The following is an 18528-nucleotide window of genomic DNA, read 5'->3' as shown; positions in this document are numbered from 1 at the left end:
GTTTTGTTTGTTTATTAAAATTTAAAAATAAATAAGCAAAAATAAATATGCACATAGACTTAATATTAATGAACAAATATATTTTGTCCTGAGCTGCAATTTCTTAAAACATCCTGTCTAATAGATGTAACCTCTTTTAGACAGTTTGAACATCTTTGATTGAACGGCTTTTCTTCGTCTTCGTCATCGCCAAATGTTTCCTCATCTGTGAGAGTTATGCAACGAACATTTCGTGAATATTTCTTGAAAAAAAAAAAATATTCTTCAAAAATTTTATATTCATTAAGGTATGTTTACCAGAACCACTAATGGCCGCTCATCACTATTATCTTTAAAAGAAGCATTACACTCATTTTTTTTCGCTCTAAAAATTGTACAAAGTATAAAAGTCAGAAGTACCATCTGAAATTAAAGCTAATTAAGTTTAAGAACAATTGTTTGCAGATTTTCTACAACTTCAAATAAAGGAATAAGGTGATATGAAAACGAAATTTTGTTTAAATATAACTCCATAAATGATATGGCTTGATTTGAAGCTTCCAAATAAAAATAGTTTAACTTACTTCTATGACTACGCAAAAGATCCATATACCGGAGAGGATGTGGGAAAATTGTAATGTAAGACTCTTAAATTTAGCGAGGCATCCACCTGTATTTATGTCACTTATACAAGTATCTTTGTCCAAATCCTCGATATCTGTTGCATGTGAATTGGGAGCAAAACTTTCAAAACAAGAAGTAGCTGATCGTTTACAACAAGCATACGGAATCACTGCCATAGGGAGGAATGAGTCTGACCTACAAATCTTTTTAATATAGTAAAGTTTTTGAAAAAGATGATACTTAACAGTCTTACATTTGTGGACAATCATCCTGCTGTGAAATCCACACAGCTTCTTGCCAATCCTTGAATCCAAGAACACCACAACATTCATTGCGAATCTGAATTTCGTCCCAGAGAATCTTCCATTCTGGTTCCGTGAAATAAAGATCGATCCCTTGAAACAAAGACGATGCGTATGCTATTTGCAAGGATTCAATGTTGTTGTACTGGAACCAAATCGTCACCGATCCGCACACAACAACCATGGAACTAAAACTTTTCCATAGAAGCAACAGTTTGGAGTGATGCGTTATTGTATCGTTTTTACAACACTGATGCCATAAAGCAAGTCCGAGGAAGAAACATACGAAAATTTCGAAGTCTAGAATATAAATGCTAGTAATTTGACTGAACAGGAATTGGCGCTCGGATTTTGGGATGTAAGTTTTGAAGACGTAGTGGAAGTAAGTCGTTACGCAAAGAAGTATCAATCCCACCAGAATTTCCAGAGACATCAGAATTGTGACACAACATTGTGAGTAGCTCAATTTGTCACGCATTTGATAATTTTTCATGAGTTTTTGAATTTGTTTGTTTTTATAAGTTTTTTGAAAACTATTGGAGTTGAAAAATCATAAAACTAACCATAGAAACCTCCATAGTTACAGTTATATGTCATATACACTTCAACGACTCGAATTCATGTTTGTGATGCATAAACAAAACCCCAATAACTTCCTTTGAAACCATAGAATGTTTTGTACATTTGCATAATTAGTTTCACTTGATATCTTTAAAGTTTATTTACACAGCTCATGATTTAAACTTCAAGTTATTTGTAAAACAAGATTGAGAAAAGTTTTCAAAATATTTTAAAGATCTACTAAAGAAAAACGCAATGGCTGCAGGTGATCATGTAAGCATAATGAGCAGTGTCAGCGACTCTGACCAGGAAGGTAATTCATAGAAAAATTAAGGAATCTAAGTGTTTTCATTTCAAAAAGAATCGATTTTAGATGACGAAATTAATGAACAAATACAGACTGTTGCTGAAACACCAGTTCCAACTTATTCCGATGAAGATTTAGCCCAACTGATAACTTTTGTGCAACGTATGACAATATTATATGGCCTAGATCACCGAGACTGGACAGAAGATGCAATATCTGTGATACGTGGTTGGTTTCTTGGAGTAAATGAACTGCTTCTGACATTATTTTATGACCAAAACAAGTTAATTGCTTCTCTAAGCTTCCCAATGGTGCCAGTTGAGGGCTTGACATACTTTATGCGAAAGCCAAATGAGATTTTCGATGTGGAAACCTTTCACGATGAAGTTATTTTTGGAACGCTACTTGAAAATATTGACAAGTCGTTTTTAAGAACCTTAACTCTAATCTATGCTCCGTATTTTAGAAGTTTTACGAAATGGAGTGAGAATGTACGGCATAGATTCTTTAATGCATTGGATAAAGTTTTAGCCAATGTGACTGGATTGCATTATAAAATGGCTGGAGTTACTGTTCTTTACGTACCCAGTATAAAAACCAAACAAAATAAAGATGTTGCTGCCAAAGATCGCGATCTGATAAAGAGCCTTGAAGCTATTGCTATTCACTGGGGGAGTCAGATAAGGACATGTTTGGTAGACAAAGTTCTGGTGGCACCGCACAAACTGGTTTGTCCTATTGATGAATATGAGTTTTGGGTTTACCGATGTAAGATTCATATTAAATTGATTTATCAATTTAGTAGACAGTTAATGCATTTTCAGATGAAGTTCTTCAATGCTTAAGTGTCCAGCTTCATAGTGATGGTGTACAAAATGTGGTCAATATACTTCGAACAGGCCAGTCGGTGTACTTGAAGCAGATTGAAGAGCTGATACAGGAATGTGACAGTGAACTACTGGAATCGAAGTCAAATATTAAATACATACAGCTACTTGTGAAGCCTTGTCAAATTTTAGACAGTGCCATCACTCCAGCCGATATTCCTTCAATGCTGCCTCGATTTATTCATCTTATTCGGTTTATTTGGTTGAATTCGGAATATTATAATAAACCTGAGCTCATTACGGGACTGTTTCGAAACTTAAGTAATCAAATAATAAAATTTTGTACATCACAAATAAACATCGATAAAATTCTGGGTGGCAATCCGAGGTTTGGAATCATTGTGTGCAACTTGTCAATAGAATGCTGTCTGTCATATAAACTTATATTTAAAGAAATTTGCAAACAATATAAGGAAACCCATACCCTTAACGAATGGCATCTTGATGAAGCTATGATTTTTAACCACGTTAATGCTTTTGAAGACCGTTTGTTTGACTTAATTGATATTTGCCAGTCAATGATAGTATTTGGAAGATTGGATGAAACTGAAGTTATTCCAAAACCATTGTTTGGAGGAACGCGAGGGCCGTATTTTGAAAACAAAACAGAGAATGTCGAAAACAGTTTTATGAAAATTCTGGTAACATTAAGGAAAGATTGCAAAGCTTTAATATTGGACGTACATAAAAATGAGTGGTAAGCAGAATAGTTTTCAAAGTAAATGTAGTAATCCATGGTATTTAAGTTATTTCAAATATAAAATAAGTGAATCTCACTATTAATGGTTTTCGAATGTGTTTTTGAAGTTATGATAGTAGTGACTAGTAATTCTAAATTTGTTGTTAAATTTTTTGTAATGCCCTTCAAAAAAATGTAATTGTTTTTTGCGGTACAATAGGTATACAGAAGTTCTTAAGTATCGCAAGATGATTTGCAGCCTGGAAGAGACCGTTCAACGTTTGATGTCAAGTGTTTTTCAAAGTGTATGCAATGTTGAAGAGGGCTTAGAAGTCTTAGTGACGTTGCATTTTTATTCGTTTCGGAATTCTTTACGAAAAACTTATTTAAAGCAAGTCAGTGAAGTATGGACAATGTTCATTTCCGAAATTGAAACCACAAATGAGAGACTCAAAGAACAATCCCAAAACCACGATTCTTGGGTTCCGAAGAGCGCATCAAAAGTAGTGCTGTATAGAACAAATTTAGAACGTTTGAAATGGTTACGAGAACGTCTAGAATATTCTGAATGGTTACCTGATGTCAGTTTATCGAAAGTTGCAATGGACAAATTTATTGTTTGTGCCGCTGATTTCGGGAAGGAAATGCAAAAGTCATTTAAATCTTGGACACAAACTGCTGATGTTGATTTCGTTTCAAAACTCAATCGGACTCTTTTGATTCGAAGCAAGCTTAAGAAAGGCCTCCTAGAATGCAATATTGACCGATCCCTCCTTCTAATTTGCGAAGAAGCTCGATATTTTGCACAGATGGGATTCCAAATTCCAACAACTATAAATAAGCAGTATTCTAAATATTCTAACCTTAAATTCGTCTATAACAGTGTGTTAACGGTATGCCTATCATACAATCGTATTTTGGCAGCACTGTCGCCAGGCGAAAGGAAACTTTTTGCAATGCTTATTCAAGGCTGTGATAAGAAGATTGCCCCAGGTATCTTCAAGCTAAGCTGGGGTGGTGAATTTAGCGATGAGTACATAGTTGACTGTGGCAAACATACAGGAAGGCTGCAAAGTACAGTGGATGTATATAAGAGGGCTAACTTCAACATCTGCAGAGCGTGTGAAAAGATTTGTAATTTAACATTTTTTAATATTACAAATATTGGAAAATCTTTAGAGATCTTCGAGAAAAACCTAGATATTCAATGTAAAGCAATTTCACGAATATTATCAAAACAATATAAGTTCATCCTTGAGCTGATACTTACGGTTTTTAGAGAATTTCAGGACGTTTACGAAGAGGTATATATAAAAACTAGTTACTTACTGTCTTAAAATATGTTTTCTGATTTTAGATGATACCACAATGGACATACTATATAAACCGTTTAGATGATATGCTGGAAGCTTCTTTTCTCACCTGCGTTAAAAATTCGCTATCAAATATCCTCGATGTCCTTCTGGGTAAGGGAAATGCTGGATCTTCCCAAATATTATTTGTAAATATCGATATTGAGGATCAAAAAGTAGCAAAAATTTAATATCTTATTGTATTAGCTATTAACGATTAAACTTACAGATTGTTTTTGAACCCACAACTCACAACATATCGCTAACATTTCGAAGCATACTCCCTAGAATTACCAGAGTTTTAGAAGAATTTCCACGGCTTTGGCAACAATTTAAACTTTCTACTTATTCACTCACATTTGATAAAATTGTTACCAATAATTCGGATTGCATTGAACTCAGAAAGAACATCATGCACCAAGTTGAATATAATATTTTTGAGGTAAATGCGTTCCTGGTAAATTGGACCAAATTTCAGCCAATTTGGGAGATGCACGAAGTAACATTTCTCAAAAATTGGGAACTTAAGGAACAGACTGCACAAGAATTTAATGAACAGATAGCTAACTATACGAATTTGGCGAATGAAGTTGCAGTTCAAGAAACAATATCTACAGTTCATTCCATTACACTTAACTCGAGCAAGCTGAAAAATTCTATTTTAGATTTAATCGACTATTGGCAGGATTTGAATGTGAAATTGTTGAAGAGGAAGGCATCTTCTAGAATTAAAGGTAAATGCTTGAGCTATTGAGCTAAAGGTTAATTATTTCTTTTTGTCTGATATAACTTATGCAGGCATCTATAAATATATGCAGTATAATAGTGAGAAAGTATCAATCATTCCAAGAACTCTGAAAGAAATAAAAGAGTTAACAGCATATTATGAACAGCTTGTCAAGGAAATCGAAGTAAAATCGAATGAGTTTCCTGGTATCTTAGCGCTTTTTAAAGTTCTTGACAAATACCAGATACAATTCCCATCAAATACCTCTGAACTGGTTCAAAACCTTGATTTAGAGTGGCAAAACTACATAAAAAAGCTTTTAGAAGCTGATGAAATGCTGGGTAATACAAAGGAAGAGTTTAAGGCATCGCTTTTAAATCAGTCTGAAAAATTTAAGGTTGCAATTAAAGTTCTCATGGAAGAGTTTCTTGTTAAAGCCCCAACATCATCCCATATGTAACTATTTATTTTTTCACCTCTCCCTTTTCCTTTTCCCTTTCCCAACACCAAATCCTTAATTTTAGCCCTCCCAGAATAGCTTTGAAATACTTGGATTTAATCAATGAGAAAATCGAAGGATGTTTCAATTTCGAAAAGAGCCTGGGATCAGATTTAAAATTTTTTGGCATTGGTTATTCAGAAAACAAAGAATTAAAAAAAATAGATAGCGAAACAAAAATCTTATACCATATTTGGCAATTGGTAAACGAATGGACCACATCTTGGAATGAGTGGAAAAATAGCAATTTTTGGAAAGTTGATATCGACTTGATCGAGGACACTGCTATATCACTGTACACTGAGTTCAATCAACTTTGTAAATCATATGCCGATCGAAATTGGGAAATTTTGGAAACCATACGAAAGAACGTCTTTGAGTTTCGAAAAACTTTACCTTTAATAGCAGCCCTCAGAAATCCATCTATGAGGCCACGTCATTGGGATAATTTACGAGCAATTATGGAAATGTAAGGTCTTTACATAATCTTGAATTTATTTTTATAACATAACATAACATTATATACAAATTTAATAACTTTTTCAGAACATTTGATCAAAATTCTAAAGATTTCACTCTAGACAAAATAATGGCCTTGAATTTCCAAGCATTTTCCGAAGACGTTCTAGACATTTCGAATGCAGCAACGATGGAGCTTCAAATTGAAAATGCTATCAAAAATATCGCAGCAATTTGGCAGGTTCAAAAATTTGAGGTCACACACTACCGCGATGAAATTTACAAAATAAAAAATGTCGAAGATTGTGTTCAGCTGTTAGAAGAGCATCTTGTACAAATTTCCAGCATGAAATCGACAAAATTTGTTGAGCCATTTATTAAAGCGGTTGATCATTGGGAAAAAAAGTTGGCTTATATATCCGAGACGCTCGAAAAAGCCTTAAGTGTTCAGCGTCAGTGGTTATATTTGGAAAACATATTTGCAGGTGAAGACATTACTAAACAACTACCAGAAGAGGATATACGATTTCGAGAATTGACGACTGAATGGGGTGCAATAACCGAAAAGATGTTTAACGCCAAATCTGCGGTCAAGGCTTTCCACCATCGCGTGCATGGATTTCTACTCAACCGTTGTACAGCTATTGAAGATGAATTGGAAATAATCCAAAGAGCACTCGAAGTTTATTTGGAAACTAAAAGACAACTCTTTCCAAGATTTTATTTTATTTCAAATGATGATTTGTTGGAGATTCTAGGGAATGCTAAAAGACCGGACCTAGTCCAAACTCACCTCAAAAAGCTTTTTGATAATCTGTATAAATTAGAGTTGAAAAAAAGTTTGGGAAAACAAACCCGTTGGCAAGCAGTAGGAATGTATGCAAACGACGGAGAGTATGTGGATTTTCTCAACGCTCTTTTTGTTGAAGGCCCCGCAGAGAAATGGCTAGCTAGTGTCGAAAATCAAATGTTAGCGGTTTTGAAAAGCAAGCTAAAGCTTACTAGAACATCTCTTAAGCAGTTATCAACGAATCGAGAAAAATGGTTGAAATCTTGGCCTGGTCAGCTGTGTTTGACAACAGCGTTGATGGAATGGACGACTGAGTGCACAAGGCGGTTGATGCACTGCAAAATTGTAGAGAGCAAGAAACCTCTGCGCAAGTTGAAACGCAAGCAGAATAAGGTTTTGGAAATTCTTTCCGATCTAAGCAGAAAAGAATTGCCAACTATACTGCGTTTAAAAGTGAATACGTTGATAACAATCGAGATCCATGGACGAGATGTTATTGAACGTATGTACAAAATGAATTGCAAGGATGTGAACCACTTCGAATGGTTTTCGCAGCTTCGATTTTATTGGGAAAGAGATTTATCAATCTGCAGCATTAAACAAACCAATACCCAATTCACCTATGGATATGAGTATACAGGCAATTCCGGTCGATTGGTTATAACTCCGTTGACTGACCGATGTTACATTACTCTCACAACTGCTCTTCACCTGAACAGGGGAGGCAGTCCTAAGGGACCTGCAGGAACCGGTAAGACCGAAACCGTGAAAGATCTTGGCAAGGCTCTCGGCTTGTGGGTGGTTGTTACAAACTGTTCGGAAGGACTGGACTACAAGAGCATTGGTAAAAATTTTTCGGGTCTAGCTCAGTCGGGAGCTTGGGGATGCTTTGACGAATTTAATCGAATTAATATTGAAGTTTTGTCTGTTGTGGCTCAGCAAATTTTGTCAATCATGACAGCCCTCGCAGCCAAACAGAAAATGTTCAACTTTGAGGGACAGATGATCAGACTGAAACATACCGTCGGCTTGTTTATTACTATGAATCCTGGCTACGCGGGAAGGACAGAACTTCCAGATAATCTAAAGTCCATGTTTCGACCTATTGCCATGATGGTTCCTGATAACATAATCATAGCAGAGAACCTGCTTTTTTCAGATGGATTTCAAAATGCTAGGATTCTAGCTCGAAAAGTGTTCACTCTTTATGAATTGGCCAAGCAACAACTATCAAAACAGTGCCACTATGATTTTGGTCTTCGTTCAATGGTTGCTCTCTTGAGGTACGCTGGCAAGAAACGACGACAGCTTTCCGGAACCATTGAAGAGGAAATAGTATATTTGTCTATGCGAGACATGAATGTTGCTAGATTAACGGCGGAAGATTTACCTTTATTTAATGGGATCATGGAAGACATTTTTCCGGGGCTTGAAATTCCAATTGTGGATTATACCGATTTCAAAGAAGCTTTAACTGCGGAGTTTCGAGAAAATGGACTTCAATTGATTCCCAATGCCATCAAAAAAGTAATAGAGGTTTATGAAACTAAGAATTCACGACACTCTACAATGATTATTGGTAACACTTGTACGGCCAAGAGCGTGACTTGGAAAGCTCTTCAAGGTGCCTGCAATAGACTAAAAGGTTTAAAGAAAGAAGGCTGGGAAAATGTAACGGTATATCCCATGAACCCGAAGTCATTAAATTTAGCAGAACTCTATGGGGAATATAACTTAGCAACTGGAGAGTGGTTGGACGGTGTTTTAAGTCTTATTATGCGTACAATATGCAGCGATGAAACAGCGTCACAAAAATGGATTCTCTTTGATGGTCCAGTAGATGCCGTTTGGATTGAAAATATGAACTCTGTGATGGATGACAATAAAGTTCTTACTTTAGTAAATAGTGAACGAATCACAATGCCACCTCAGGTATCTCTTCTCTTTGAGGCCTCAGACTTAGCTGAAGCTTCTCCAGCTACCGTATCACGTTGTGGGATTGTTTACAATGATTACGCTGATTGGGGATGGCGTCCATTTGTAAAGTCTTGGTTAAGGAGACAATCTCTCAAGGAATATGTCACTTTATTACAAGATCTTTTTGATTCATATATTGATAAGATATTAGAATTCAAAAAAGCTCGCTGTCGCGAAACCATCAGGACCAATGAGTTAAATGTTGTAATGTCGATGTGTAAGCTTCTTGAGTGCCTCGCAACGAAAGCAAATGGTATAACAGGAGAAAATATTGAAAGTCTTGAGACCATGACCAAGTTATGGTTCCTTTTCTGCATGATTTGGTCAATATGCGGGACGGTGGACGAGGACAGCCGTTTAAGAATCGATGCCTTCCTACGAGAAAAAGAAAGTTGTTTTCCCATAAAGGATACTGTCTACGATTACTATGTTGAACCTCACTATAAGACGTTTGTGCTATGGGAGAATAAGTTGAGTGATAACTGGAAATATGATCAAAGGTGAGTTTTATGGAGTTTTCAGTTTGAATTGTTTTTTTTTTTTTATATTCTTCTTGAAAATTTCTAGCGTACCATTTTACAAAATTATCGTGCCTACAATAGATACTATCCGGTATGAGTACTTAGTGTCAAAGCTTTTAATAGCAGGAAATCCGGTTATGCTTGTAGGAAAGGTGGGAACGGGAAAGACTTCAACAGCAATAAGTGTAACCAATGCATCAAATCGAGAAACCTACACAATCCTTTCAATTAATATATCAGCATTGGTAAGATGATGATGATGTCTTACTTAATTTAAATTTAACATTATTTTCCAATCAGACTTCTTCAGCGGGCCTTCAAGAATCAATTGAAAGTCGTACTGAAAAACGTACAAAAGTTTTATATGTGCCTATTGGCGGAAAGAAGATGATTTGTTTCATGGATGACTTCAATATGCCAGCCAAGGATACATATGGATCTCAGCCAGCACTTGAACTCATACGGCAGTGGCTTGATTATAAGTTTTGGTTCGATCGAAAGACCCAGCAGAGAATTTACGTCCAAAATACGACTTTGATTGCGGCTATGGGACCACCAGGAGGTGGGAGGCAGGAAATATCACCCAGAACATTGAGTAGATTTTTCATTATCAACATGACCTTCCCAACGGAGGCAATAACTGCTCACATTTTTGGAACCCTTCTTAAGCAAAAGCTTGGTGATCATGAACTAAGTGTTCAAAATATGTGGAAACCAATAACCTTAGCTACAATTGATCTGTTCAATGCGGTTTTCAAAAAACTCCTGCCAACGCCAACTAAAACGCATTATCTTTTCAATTTGCGTGACATTTCAAAAATCTTCCAGGGCCTATTACGTAGTGACCCGAAAAGCACAACGAAGATCTTAACTATTCAGCGGCTTTGGATTCATGAGTGCTTTAGAGTTTTCAGTGATCGCTTGGTAGATGAATCGGATCAATCATGGTTTGTGTCTGAAATTAATTTCACTATTGGTAAACACATGGATACAACGTTCCATAGCCTGTGTCCAAATAAAATAGTTCCAATGTTTGGATGTGTCTTAAGTCCACAAGGCTATTACGAGGACATTATGAATATTGACAGCTTACGTAGTTACATGACAAATCGTTTGGAAGAGTACAATTTAGCTCCAGGTTCAGCGAGAATCAGCATAGTCTTCTTTAGGGAAGCTATAGAGCACGTAATAAGAATTGTGAGGGTTATATCGCAGCCCAAGGGACATATGTTGCATATTGGTATTGGAGGATCTGGGCGGCAAGTTCTGGCGAAATTAGCTATTTTTATTTGCGAGTTTAACATATTTCAAGTCGAAGTTACAAAAAAATACCGGATTTCGGAATTTCGAGAAGATCTCAAGAGTTTGTACAAGATCATTGGAATCAAAAACAGACCGTGTGTTTTTCTCTTTAGCGGTGAACAGGTTATGGAAAGCTCGTTCTTAGAAATAATTAATAACATGCTTAGTACCGGCGAAGCTAATCTATTTAAGCCTGATGAGTTTGAGGAGCTCAAGCCTGGCTTAGAACGCCAAGCTAAAAAGTTGGGAATTACAGCTACAACAGAAGCATTTTATAACTTGTTCTCGCAAAATGTGTGCAATAATTTACATATAATAATATGCCTGAGCCCGATTGGTGAAAACTTCCGACTTTTTTTGAGGCAATACCCTAGCTTGATAAATTCAACCACTTCAAACTGGTTCCGAATGTGGCCAAAAGAAGCACTTTTAGAAGTGGCTCAAAAGTTTCTGATGGACATACAGCTTAGCGTTGGTATTCAAGGAAAACCTCTTTCGTCAAGCAAAGAAAGCCTTAAGTATATCAGAGAAGATGATGTACAAAAAAATGTTGCATATGTGTTTTCATTTATTCACTCGAGTGTTGTCGACGTTTCTAACCTTATGCTTATTGAAATGCAGCGCTATAATTATGTGACTTCCATAAACTTCCTTGAGCTTGTTTCAGGCTTTAAGAAGTTGTTGCAATCGAAAAGAACAGAGGTATCGACGAATGCAAATAAACTTCGAAATGGGTTATCAAAAATTGACGAAACTCAGGAAAAAGTTGGGTTTATGTCAGAAGACTTAAAAGTCAGCCAGGAACAGGTGAAAACTCTCACGAGTCAGTGTGAAATTTTCATAGCTGAGATAGAAGCTCAAAGCCAGGAAGCTGAAGAACAAAAAGCTAAGGTTGACGAAGAAAGTAAAATAATTTCCCAAGAAGAAGTAGCGTGTATTGAATTGGCTGCTATAGCACAACAAGATTTGGACTTTGTTATGCCAATGATAGAAGATGCTGTTAAGGCATTAGACGCACTCAATAAGAAGGACTTGTCAGAGGTGAAATCGTATGGAAAACCTCCACCAAAAATTGAAAAGGTCATGGAAGCTGTTATGATACTTTTGGGCAAGGAGCCTACCTGGGAAATGGCTAAGAAAATGTTGGGTGAACAGAGCTTTCTTAATGATTTACGGACTTTCGATCGGGACCATGTTTCAGATAAAACGTTAAAACGAATAGCTCTCTTCACCCAGAATCCAGAATTGGAACCGGAAAAAGTAGCAACAGTTTCATCAGCTTGTAAGTCATTGATGCTTTGGATTATTGCTATAGAAAATTACGCAAAAGTGTACAGAATTATGGCACCCAAAAAGGAAAAACTTGACAAAACTATGCAATCATTAGCTGAAAAACAGATGCTTTTGGCATCAGCACGCAGCAAGTTGGATGAGCTGAACTTGAAGTTGGAAGGATTGAGAGCAGATTTTAAAGAAAAATCTGACCTTTTGGAGGACCTAAAGAATAAATCCGAAAAACTAAGGTAATTAGCTTAATCACTTATGTTAAAACAAATATAAATTCAACCTTTTATTGAAATCAAAAATTAAACATTACAGAAAACAACTTGACCGGGCAATTATTTTGGTTGAGTCTTTGTCAGGAGAGCGCCAGCGTTGGATGGATACCGTTGAATCTCTAGATGTCGATTTTGAAAAATTGCCTGGAGATTGTTTAATAGCCACCGCATTTTTATCATATCTTGGGCCTTTTGATTCAAAGTACAGAGATTCTTTAGTTGAAATGTGGCAAAAACAGATTCAAGAAAAACATATTCCTCATACGGAAGATCTTAAGATCACCCGATTCCTGAGTGATCCTGTCACCATACGTGAGTGGAACATCCAAGGTCTACCTCTAGATGATTTCAGTACTGAAAATGCAATAATTGCAACCCAAGGGCCCAGACGACCACTGATTATCGACCCCCAAAACCAGGCCAATTCATGGATTTGCAATCTCGAAAGTCAAGAACTTAAGACCATTGACTTTAATCAACCTGATTTTATTCGCATTTTGGAAAAAGCTATGCAATATGGCTCTCCAGTTCTTTTACAAAATGTTACCGAAATCTTAGATCCTGTTATCAATCCAATATTAAGATCAACATTCACAGTTCAAGGTGGACACAAACTCATTAAGTTCAACGAAAAATTTATATCTTTCAAGGATACTTTTAAACTTTACATCACAACCAAAATAAGTAACCCACACTATCCACCAGAGATATCTTCCAAGACTGCGATTATAAATTTTGCCGTCAAACAGAGTGCACTTGAAGCCCAGCTTCTTGGGATTATAGTTCGAAAAGAGAAGCCAGCCTTGGAACAACAGAAAGATGAAATGGTAGTTACCATAGCCAGAAACAAACGAACTCTTATTGATCTTGATAATCAAATTCTTCGACTCTTGAACGAAAGCAGGGGATCGTTGCTAGAAGATGATGAACTTTTCAACACTCTTCAAAAGTCTAGGCAGACTTCGGCCTTGGTAAAAGAGTCGCTAAGCACAGCAGAAATAACAGAAATAGAAATAGATATTGCTCGCCAAGCGTACCAACCAGCTGCTGAAAGGGCTTCAGTTCTATTTTTCGTTCTAACAGATCTCGCAAGAGTCGATCCAATGTATCAGTTTTCATTAAATGCTTACATTTCCCTCTTCAATAAGTCCATAGAAAAGAGCCCAAAACATCAAGTTATTAAAGAACGTATTGCTTACATTAATGAGTACCACACTTACGCAGTTTTTGTAAACACCTGCCGCGGCTTATTTGAAAAACACAAACTTCTTTTCGCCATCGATATGTTTGCGAAAATTCTTCAAGTATCTGGGCAACTGGTTGACGTGGAATACAATTTTATATTGAATGGAGGGTTAATTGTTAACAGACTTGATCAAGCCCCAAATCCTAGTCCAAGTAAGTTTGAAATTGTTTATTTGTAGAGTTATAGAAAACCTTCAAGTTTTGTATTTCGATAAAGATTGGATAACCGAAGAGATATGGGACAATGTGACAGAGCTTGATAAGGTTAGTGGTTTCCATGGTATCATCAACTCTTTTGAGCAGTTCCCAAAACTTTGGCACGGTAATATAGAAAAAGAAGAGTTTCATGTCTAATTTAATTTGTGTTAATTTTGAAATCTTAGAATGGTATAGTAGCACAAACCCTGAATCCGAAGAATTAATTGGCGAATGGAATGAGAAGCTCACGGACTTTCAAAAATATTGCGTTGTTCGATGTCTGCGCCCGGACAGAATTTCTTTTTGTCTGGCACAATTTACAGCCACCATACTTGGACCAAAGTTTGCTGAAGCTCCAATTTTGAATCTTAAATCCGCCTTGGAAGAGTCCACAGCATATACTCCTTTGATATTTCTTCTATCACCAGGAGTTGACCCAACCGGTGGCCTTATAAGTCTTGCCGAACAAGTCAATATGGCCTCGAAGCTGTCCTCACTTAGCTTAGGACAGGGACAAGCTCCGCTTGCCACAAGGCTGATTATGGAAGGTGCAAAAGAAGGAAATTGGGTGTTTCTTGCTAACTGTCATTTGTCACTTAGTTGGCTTCCAACCCTAGACAAAATTATTCAAATTATCCAATCCACAAAAGTTAGTAAAAAATTCCGATTGTGGCTAAGTTCTAACCCACACAGAGAGTTCCCGGTGTCAATCCTTCAGACTGGCATCAAGATGACAACGGAGCCGCCACGAGGAATCAAAGCTAACATGAAACGATTATACAACAATATATCTGAAGATAATTTAAACCAATGCAATGATCCGAAAGTTTACAAGAAACTTATTTTTGCTCTTTGTTTTTTTCACTCAGTCATTATCGAGCGAAGGAAGTTCCAAGAGCTTGGTTGGAATGTTATTTATAGTTTTAACGACTCGGATTTTGAAGTTTCTGAGATTCTACTGTTTCTTTACATAAACGAATACGAAGAAATCCAATGGGAAGCTCTGAAGTATCTTATAGCCGGTGTTAACTATGGGGGGCATGTAACAGACGAGTGGGATCGCCGTCTGCTATTGACCTACATTAATAACTTTTTTACAAGTGACGCAATAACCATTCCAAATTATCGGTAAGATAGTAAAAAAGAATAATATAAAATATTTTCGTTTAAATTTATATTTTCTTTTGACTTTGAAGGCTTTCATCTTTGCGGGCTTATTTTATACCACCGGACGGAGATCTAGAATATTACAAGGATCATATTGAACTTTTGCCTAACACTGATAGGCCTGAGGCATTTGGACAGCATCCAAACGCAGATATTGCATCTCTGATTGGAGAGACTAAAGAACTTCTCGATTCTTTACTTTCTATTCAAGTGCAAACACAAAAAGCCTCTACAGAAAGTATGGATAGCAAGGTGTTGAGGCTAGCTCGGGAAATTGAGACTAACATTCCAGACGAAATGAACTACGATCAAACTGCAAAAGTTTTAGGGAATAATCGCACCCCTCTGGATGTGGTCCTACTGCAGGAAATGTGGAGGTACAATGTTCTTCTCGCGAGAATCAAAGTTTGCCTTAGGGACCTGCAGAAAGGTATTCAGGGTTTGGTACTGATGGATAGTGATCTTGAAGATGTCCTTAATGCTGTTTTTGAAGGAAGAGTTCCAAATATTTGGCTAAAATGTAGAGTGAGTATGAAAATTTGAATCATCTTTAAAATATTTATTTTTCACAGCCTATCCGTCTAAGAAGCCACTGGCTTCATGGACTCGTGATTTGGCGCTTCGTGTGGACTATTTCAATCGATGGGCAACCACCTTAAAGCCTCCTGTACTCTTCTGGCTTTCAGCTTACACTTTCCCAACAGGTTTTCTCACAGCAGTGCTTCAGACATCTGCTAGAGCTTCGAAGACTCCAATTGACGAACTCTCATGGGAGTTTTCAGTTTTTGTGGAAGAAGAATCTGCCGTTGCTAGAATGATCCAAAGTGAAGGCGTTTGCGTGCGCGGGCTTTTCCTTGAATGTGGCGGTTGGAATAGAAAGGCCCGCTGCCTACAAGATCCAAAGGCCATGGAATTGGTGTGTCCAATGCCAGTTATTCATTTTAGGCCAGTAGAAAATACGAAAAAGAAAACTCGTGGTATTTATCAGTGTCCCACCTATTATTTTGCTCAACGATCAGGATCTTTCATAACGGTGATCGATCTTAAATCCGGGGCAGAGTCTTCTGAGTATTGGATTAAAAGATCTACTGCACTTTTATTGAGTTTAAGCTCTTAAGGATATTCTACTTAATTTGTTCAGTTACTTAAATTTTGTTTTTATAGTTTAATTTATCTTTTCACAATATTACTTCAATGTTATAATAAAAATACTCAAGATCTTTTATTGCATTACGTCGTACTATTCGTTCTCAAAAGAAAATGGAAGCAGAGCTAAAGTTTCAAAATATTTAATTTTAACAGTTCAATTTTTTTGAAGCAAACGACATAAACTTAAGAAGAAAGGAAAAGATCTTTTTTTTTAGATTTAAAGCTAAAAGAAAGTTACGAAGGTAAGTTTTTGTTATCGTGCACACTGTTTCCAAGAGTATCATAACTGAAACTAATTTATTGAAAAAATCAATCAAATTTTGTATCTTACCACATTATCAATCAAACTTCTTTGTCTGATATTTTGCCGACAAAAAGTAAAAGTACCGATACTAGGCTATCAACCATCAAAATTGTATACAAATTCAGTTCTTCTAAATGCTTTCACACTAAAACTTTAATTAAAAATGGTGATTTTTAAAAGAAACGCTGTCCTTCTTGTGATTATATTTTTGTATTTTGTTTCGGAAGCCCTATCCTCGAAAATCTTAGGGTTATTTACAAGTCCACATAGATCACACATGTTGGTTTATCAAGGTGTTGTTAGAGGACTTTTAAGGAAGGGTCACAACATGACCATTATCACTGTTTTATCAATAGACGACGAAGAAATTCTTTCGAAAAATGTGACAATAATAAAGTTAAAACCTCCTCCGAAACCTAGATCAGCAAATGGATTTTTTCGTCAAATTGCCATTATTAACGCCAATGGCAAAGTATTTAATGATATAAGGTTTCAAAAATTCTTGAAAAATAAAAACAATTTTGATTTGGTAATTCTTGGGTATTTGTTCAACGATTATCAGTTAGGAGTAGCAGCGCATTTTAAATGTCCGAGTGTAGTGATTTGGACAACACAGCCGATAAGTTTTGTTAAGAGATTTGTTGGAGAACCAAATGAATGGTTTCTTGTTCCACAACCGTTTGTAAGAAGTCAGGTAGTTGGAGTACGCGGTCTTATTTATGGGATCTTCGAAACTTTTATCAGATGGATATTGGATATATTTATGTACAAAATCTACCGGTAAGAAATATGTAAAATACAAACATACTAACTTGGATTCAATTACCGACAGATAATAATTAATTTAGTTTTATAACATGGCTCGTACTTTGATATTATTTGTTCTCAATAGGGAGTACTTTAAATCAAATGACTACCCTAGCTTGACCTCTATGCAAAACAACGTTTCCCTAGTTCTCTGTAACCATCATTTTAGTGAAGGAGCTGTTGAAGCTCATTTACCAAACATGGTTGAGATAAGTGGGATCCAAATTAGCGACAAAGTGTTTCTTCCGAAGGCAAGATATCTTAATAATAAATTCATCACTTATTCTTTAAAATTTCTTTTTTTATTTTCAGGAATTACAAGAATTTATGGACTCAGCTGACAATGGAGTAATATACTTTTCTCTCGGAACAGTTGTATCAGCGGGAGAACTAGAGCCACTTATTTTAAATACATTTGTCAAAGTGCTTTCATCGATGCCACAAAAAGTCATTTGGAAAATAGAAAACCTTGTGACAAATTACTCAAATATTTTTACCAGTAAATGGCTTCCACAAAGTGGTATTCTTGCTCACCCCAAAGTTAAGCTTTTCATCAGCCATGGTGGCAAAGGCAGCACAATAGAAGCACTTTACTATGCTGTACCTATGTTGGTTTTACCATTTTTTGGAGATCAGTTTGCCAACGCTCGTCGTATAAAGAACAAGGGCTTCGGTCTAGAGCTTGATAATACCAATTTAAATTATTTAAAACTTCGCCAGAGCATATTTGAAGTTTTGAATAATAACACCTACTATACAAATATCAAAACAGCATCAAATATTTTCAAAGATCGCCCTTTTACTGCGGAGGAAACTGCAACATATTGGATAGATTATGTTATTCGGCACAGAGGTGCGGTGCATATGAAAGACCGTTCGAAGAAGTCCAGCTTCATTCAGTATCACAGTATTGACGTGTACCTATGGTTTTCCGGTTTTCTGTGCGCTGTATACATTTTGCGTGAAATTGGAATTTGGATATAATCACCAAATACATGAGTCTTTAGAGTATTTTCAACCTACATACCTTTAAAGGTAAGTTAACTTTGTGTAAAGTTCATATTTAGAATGTTTTGTAAATAAATAATATTAAAAGAAACTAAACTGAACATTATTGTCGCTTTGAATAGTTT

The 18528-nt window shown here is 36.2% G+C and overlaps 3 protein-coding genes across 3 annotated transcripts; 2 read left to right on the top strand and 1 right to left on the bottom strand.

Moving 5' to 3' along the window:
• Positions 1-3: 3 nt before the first annotated feature.
• On the bottom strand, positions 4-1390 carry LOC129949413 (uncharacterized). The gene is made up of 4 exons (XM_056060858.1): positions 857-1390; positions 564-798; positions 298-402; positions 4-242 (listed from the first exon to the last, which is right to left on the bottom strand). Exons 1-4 carry the CDS (start codon positions 1381-1383, stop codon positions 66-68), a joined length of 1044 nt encoding a protein of 347 aa, XP_055916833.1. The 5' UTR covers positions 1384-1390; the 3' UTR covers positions 4-65.
• Positions 1391-1641: 251 nt separating this feature from the next.
• LOC129949412 (dynein axonemal heavy chain 2) lies at positions 1642-16453 on the top strand. The gene is made up of 16 exons (XM_056060857.1): positions 1642-1779; positions 1840-2541; positions 2598-3357; positions 3560-4643; positions 4697-4867; positions 4921-5425; positions 5490-5874; positions 5943-6386; positions 6464-9643; positions 9711-9909; positions 9965-12489; positions 12566-13923; positions 13988-14092; positions 14154-15096; positions 15165-15655; positions 15708-16453. The coding sequence occupies exons 1-16, from the start codon at positions 1722-1724 to the stop codon at positions 16250-16252; spliced, it is 13455 nt and encodes a 4484-aa protein (XP_055916832.1). The 5' UTR covers positions 1642-1721; the 3' UTR covers positions 16253-16453.
• Positions 16454-17445: 992 nt separating this feature from the next.
• Positions 17446-18451, top strand: LOC129950844 (UDP-glucosyltransferase 2-like). Its single transcript, XM_056062763.1, has 2 exons — positions 17446-17646; positions 17708-18451. Exons 1-2 carry the CDS (start codon positions 17446-17448, stop codon positions 18377-18379), a joined length of 873 nt encoding a protein of 290 aa, XP_055918738.1. The 3' UTR covers positions 18380-18451.
• Positions 18452-18528: the final 77 nt, after the last annotated feature.

Source organism: Eupeodes corollae, chromosome 3 (assembly GCF_945859685.1).
Source record: "Eupeodes corollae chromosome 3, idEupCoro1.1, whole genome shotgun sequence".
Lineage (NCBI taxonomy): Eukaryota > Metazoa > Arthropoda > Insecta > Diptera > Syrphidae > Eupeodes > Eupeodes corollae.
The sequence above is the reverse complement of the archived record's forward strand: the minus strand, read 5'-3'. Positions and strand labels throughout refer to the sequence as shown.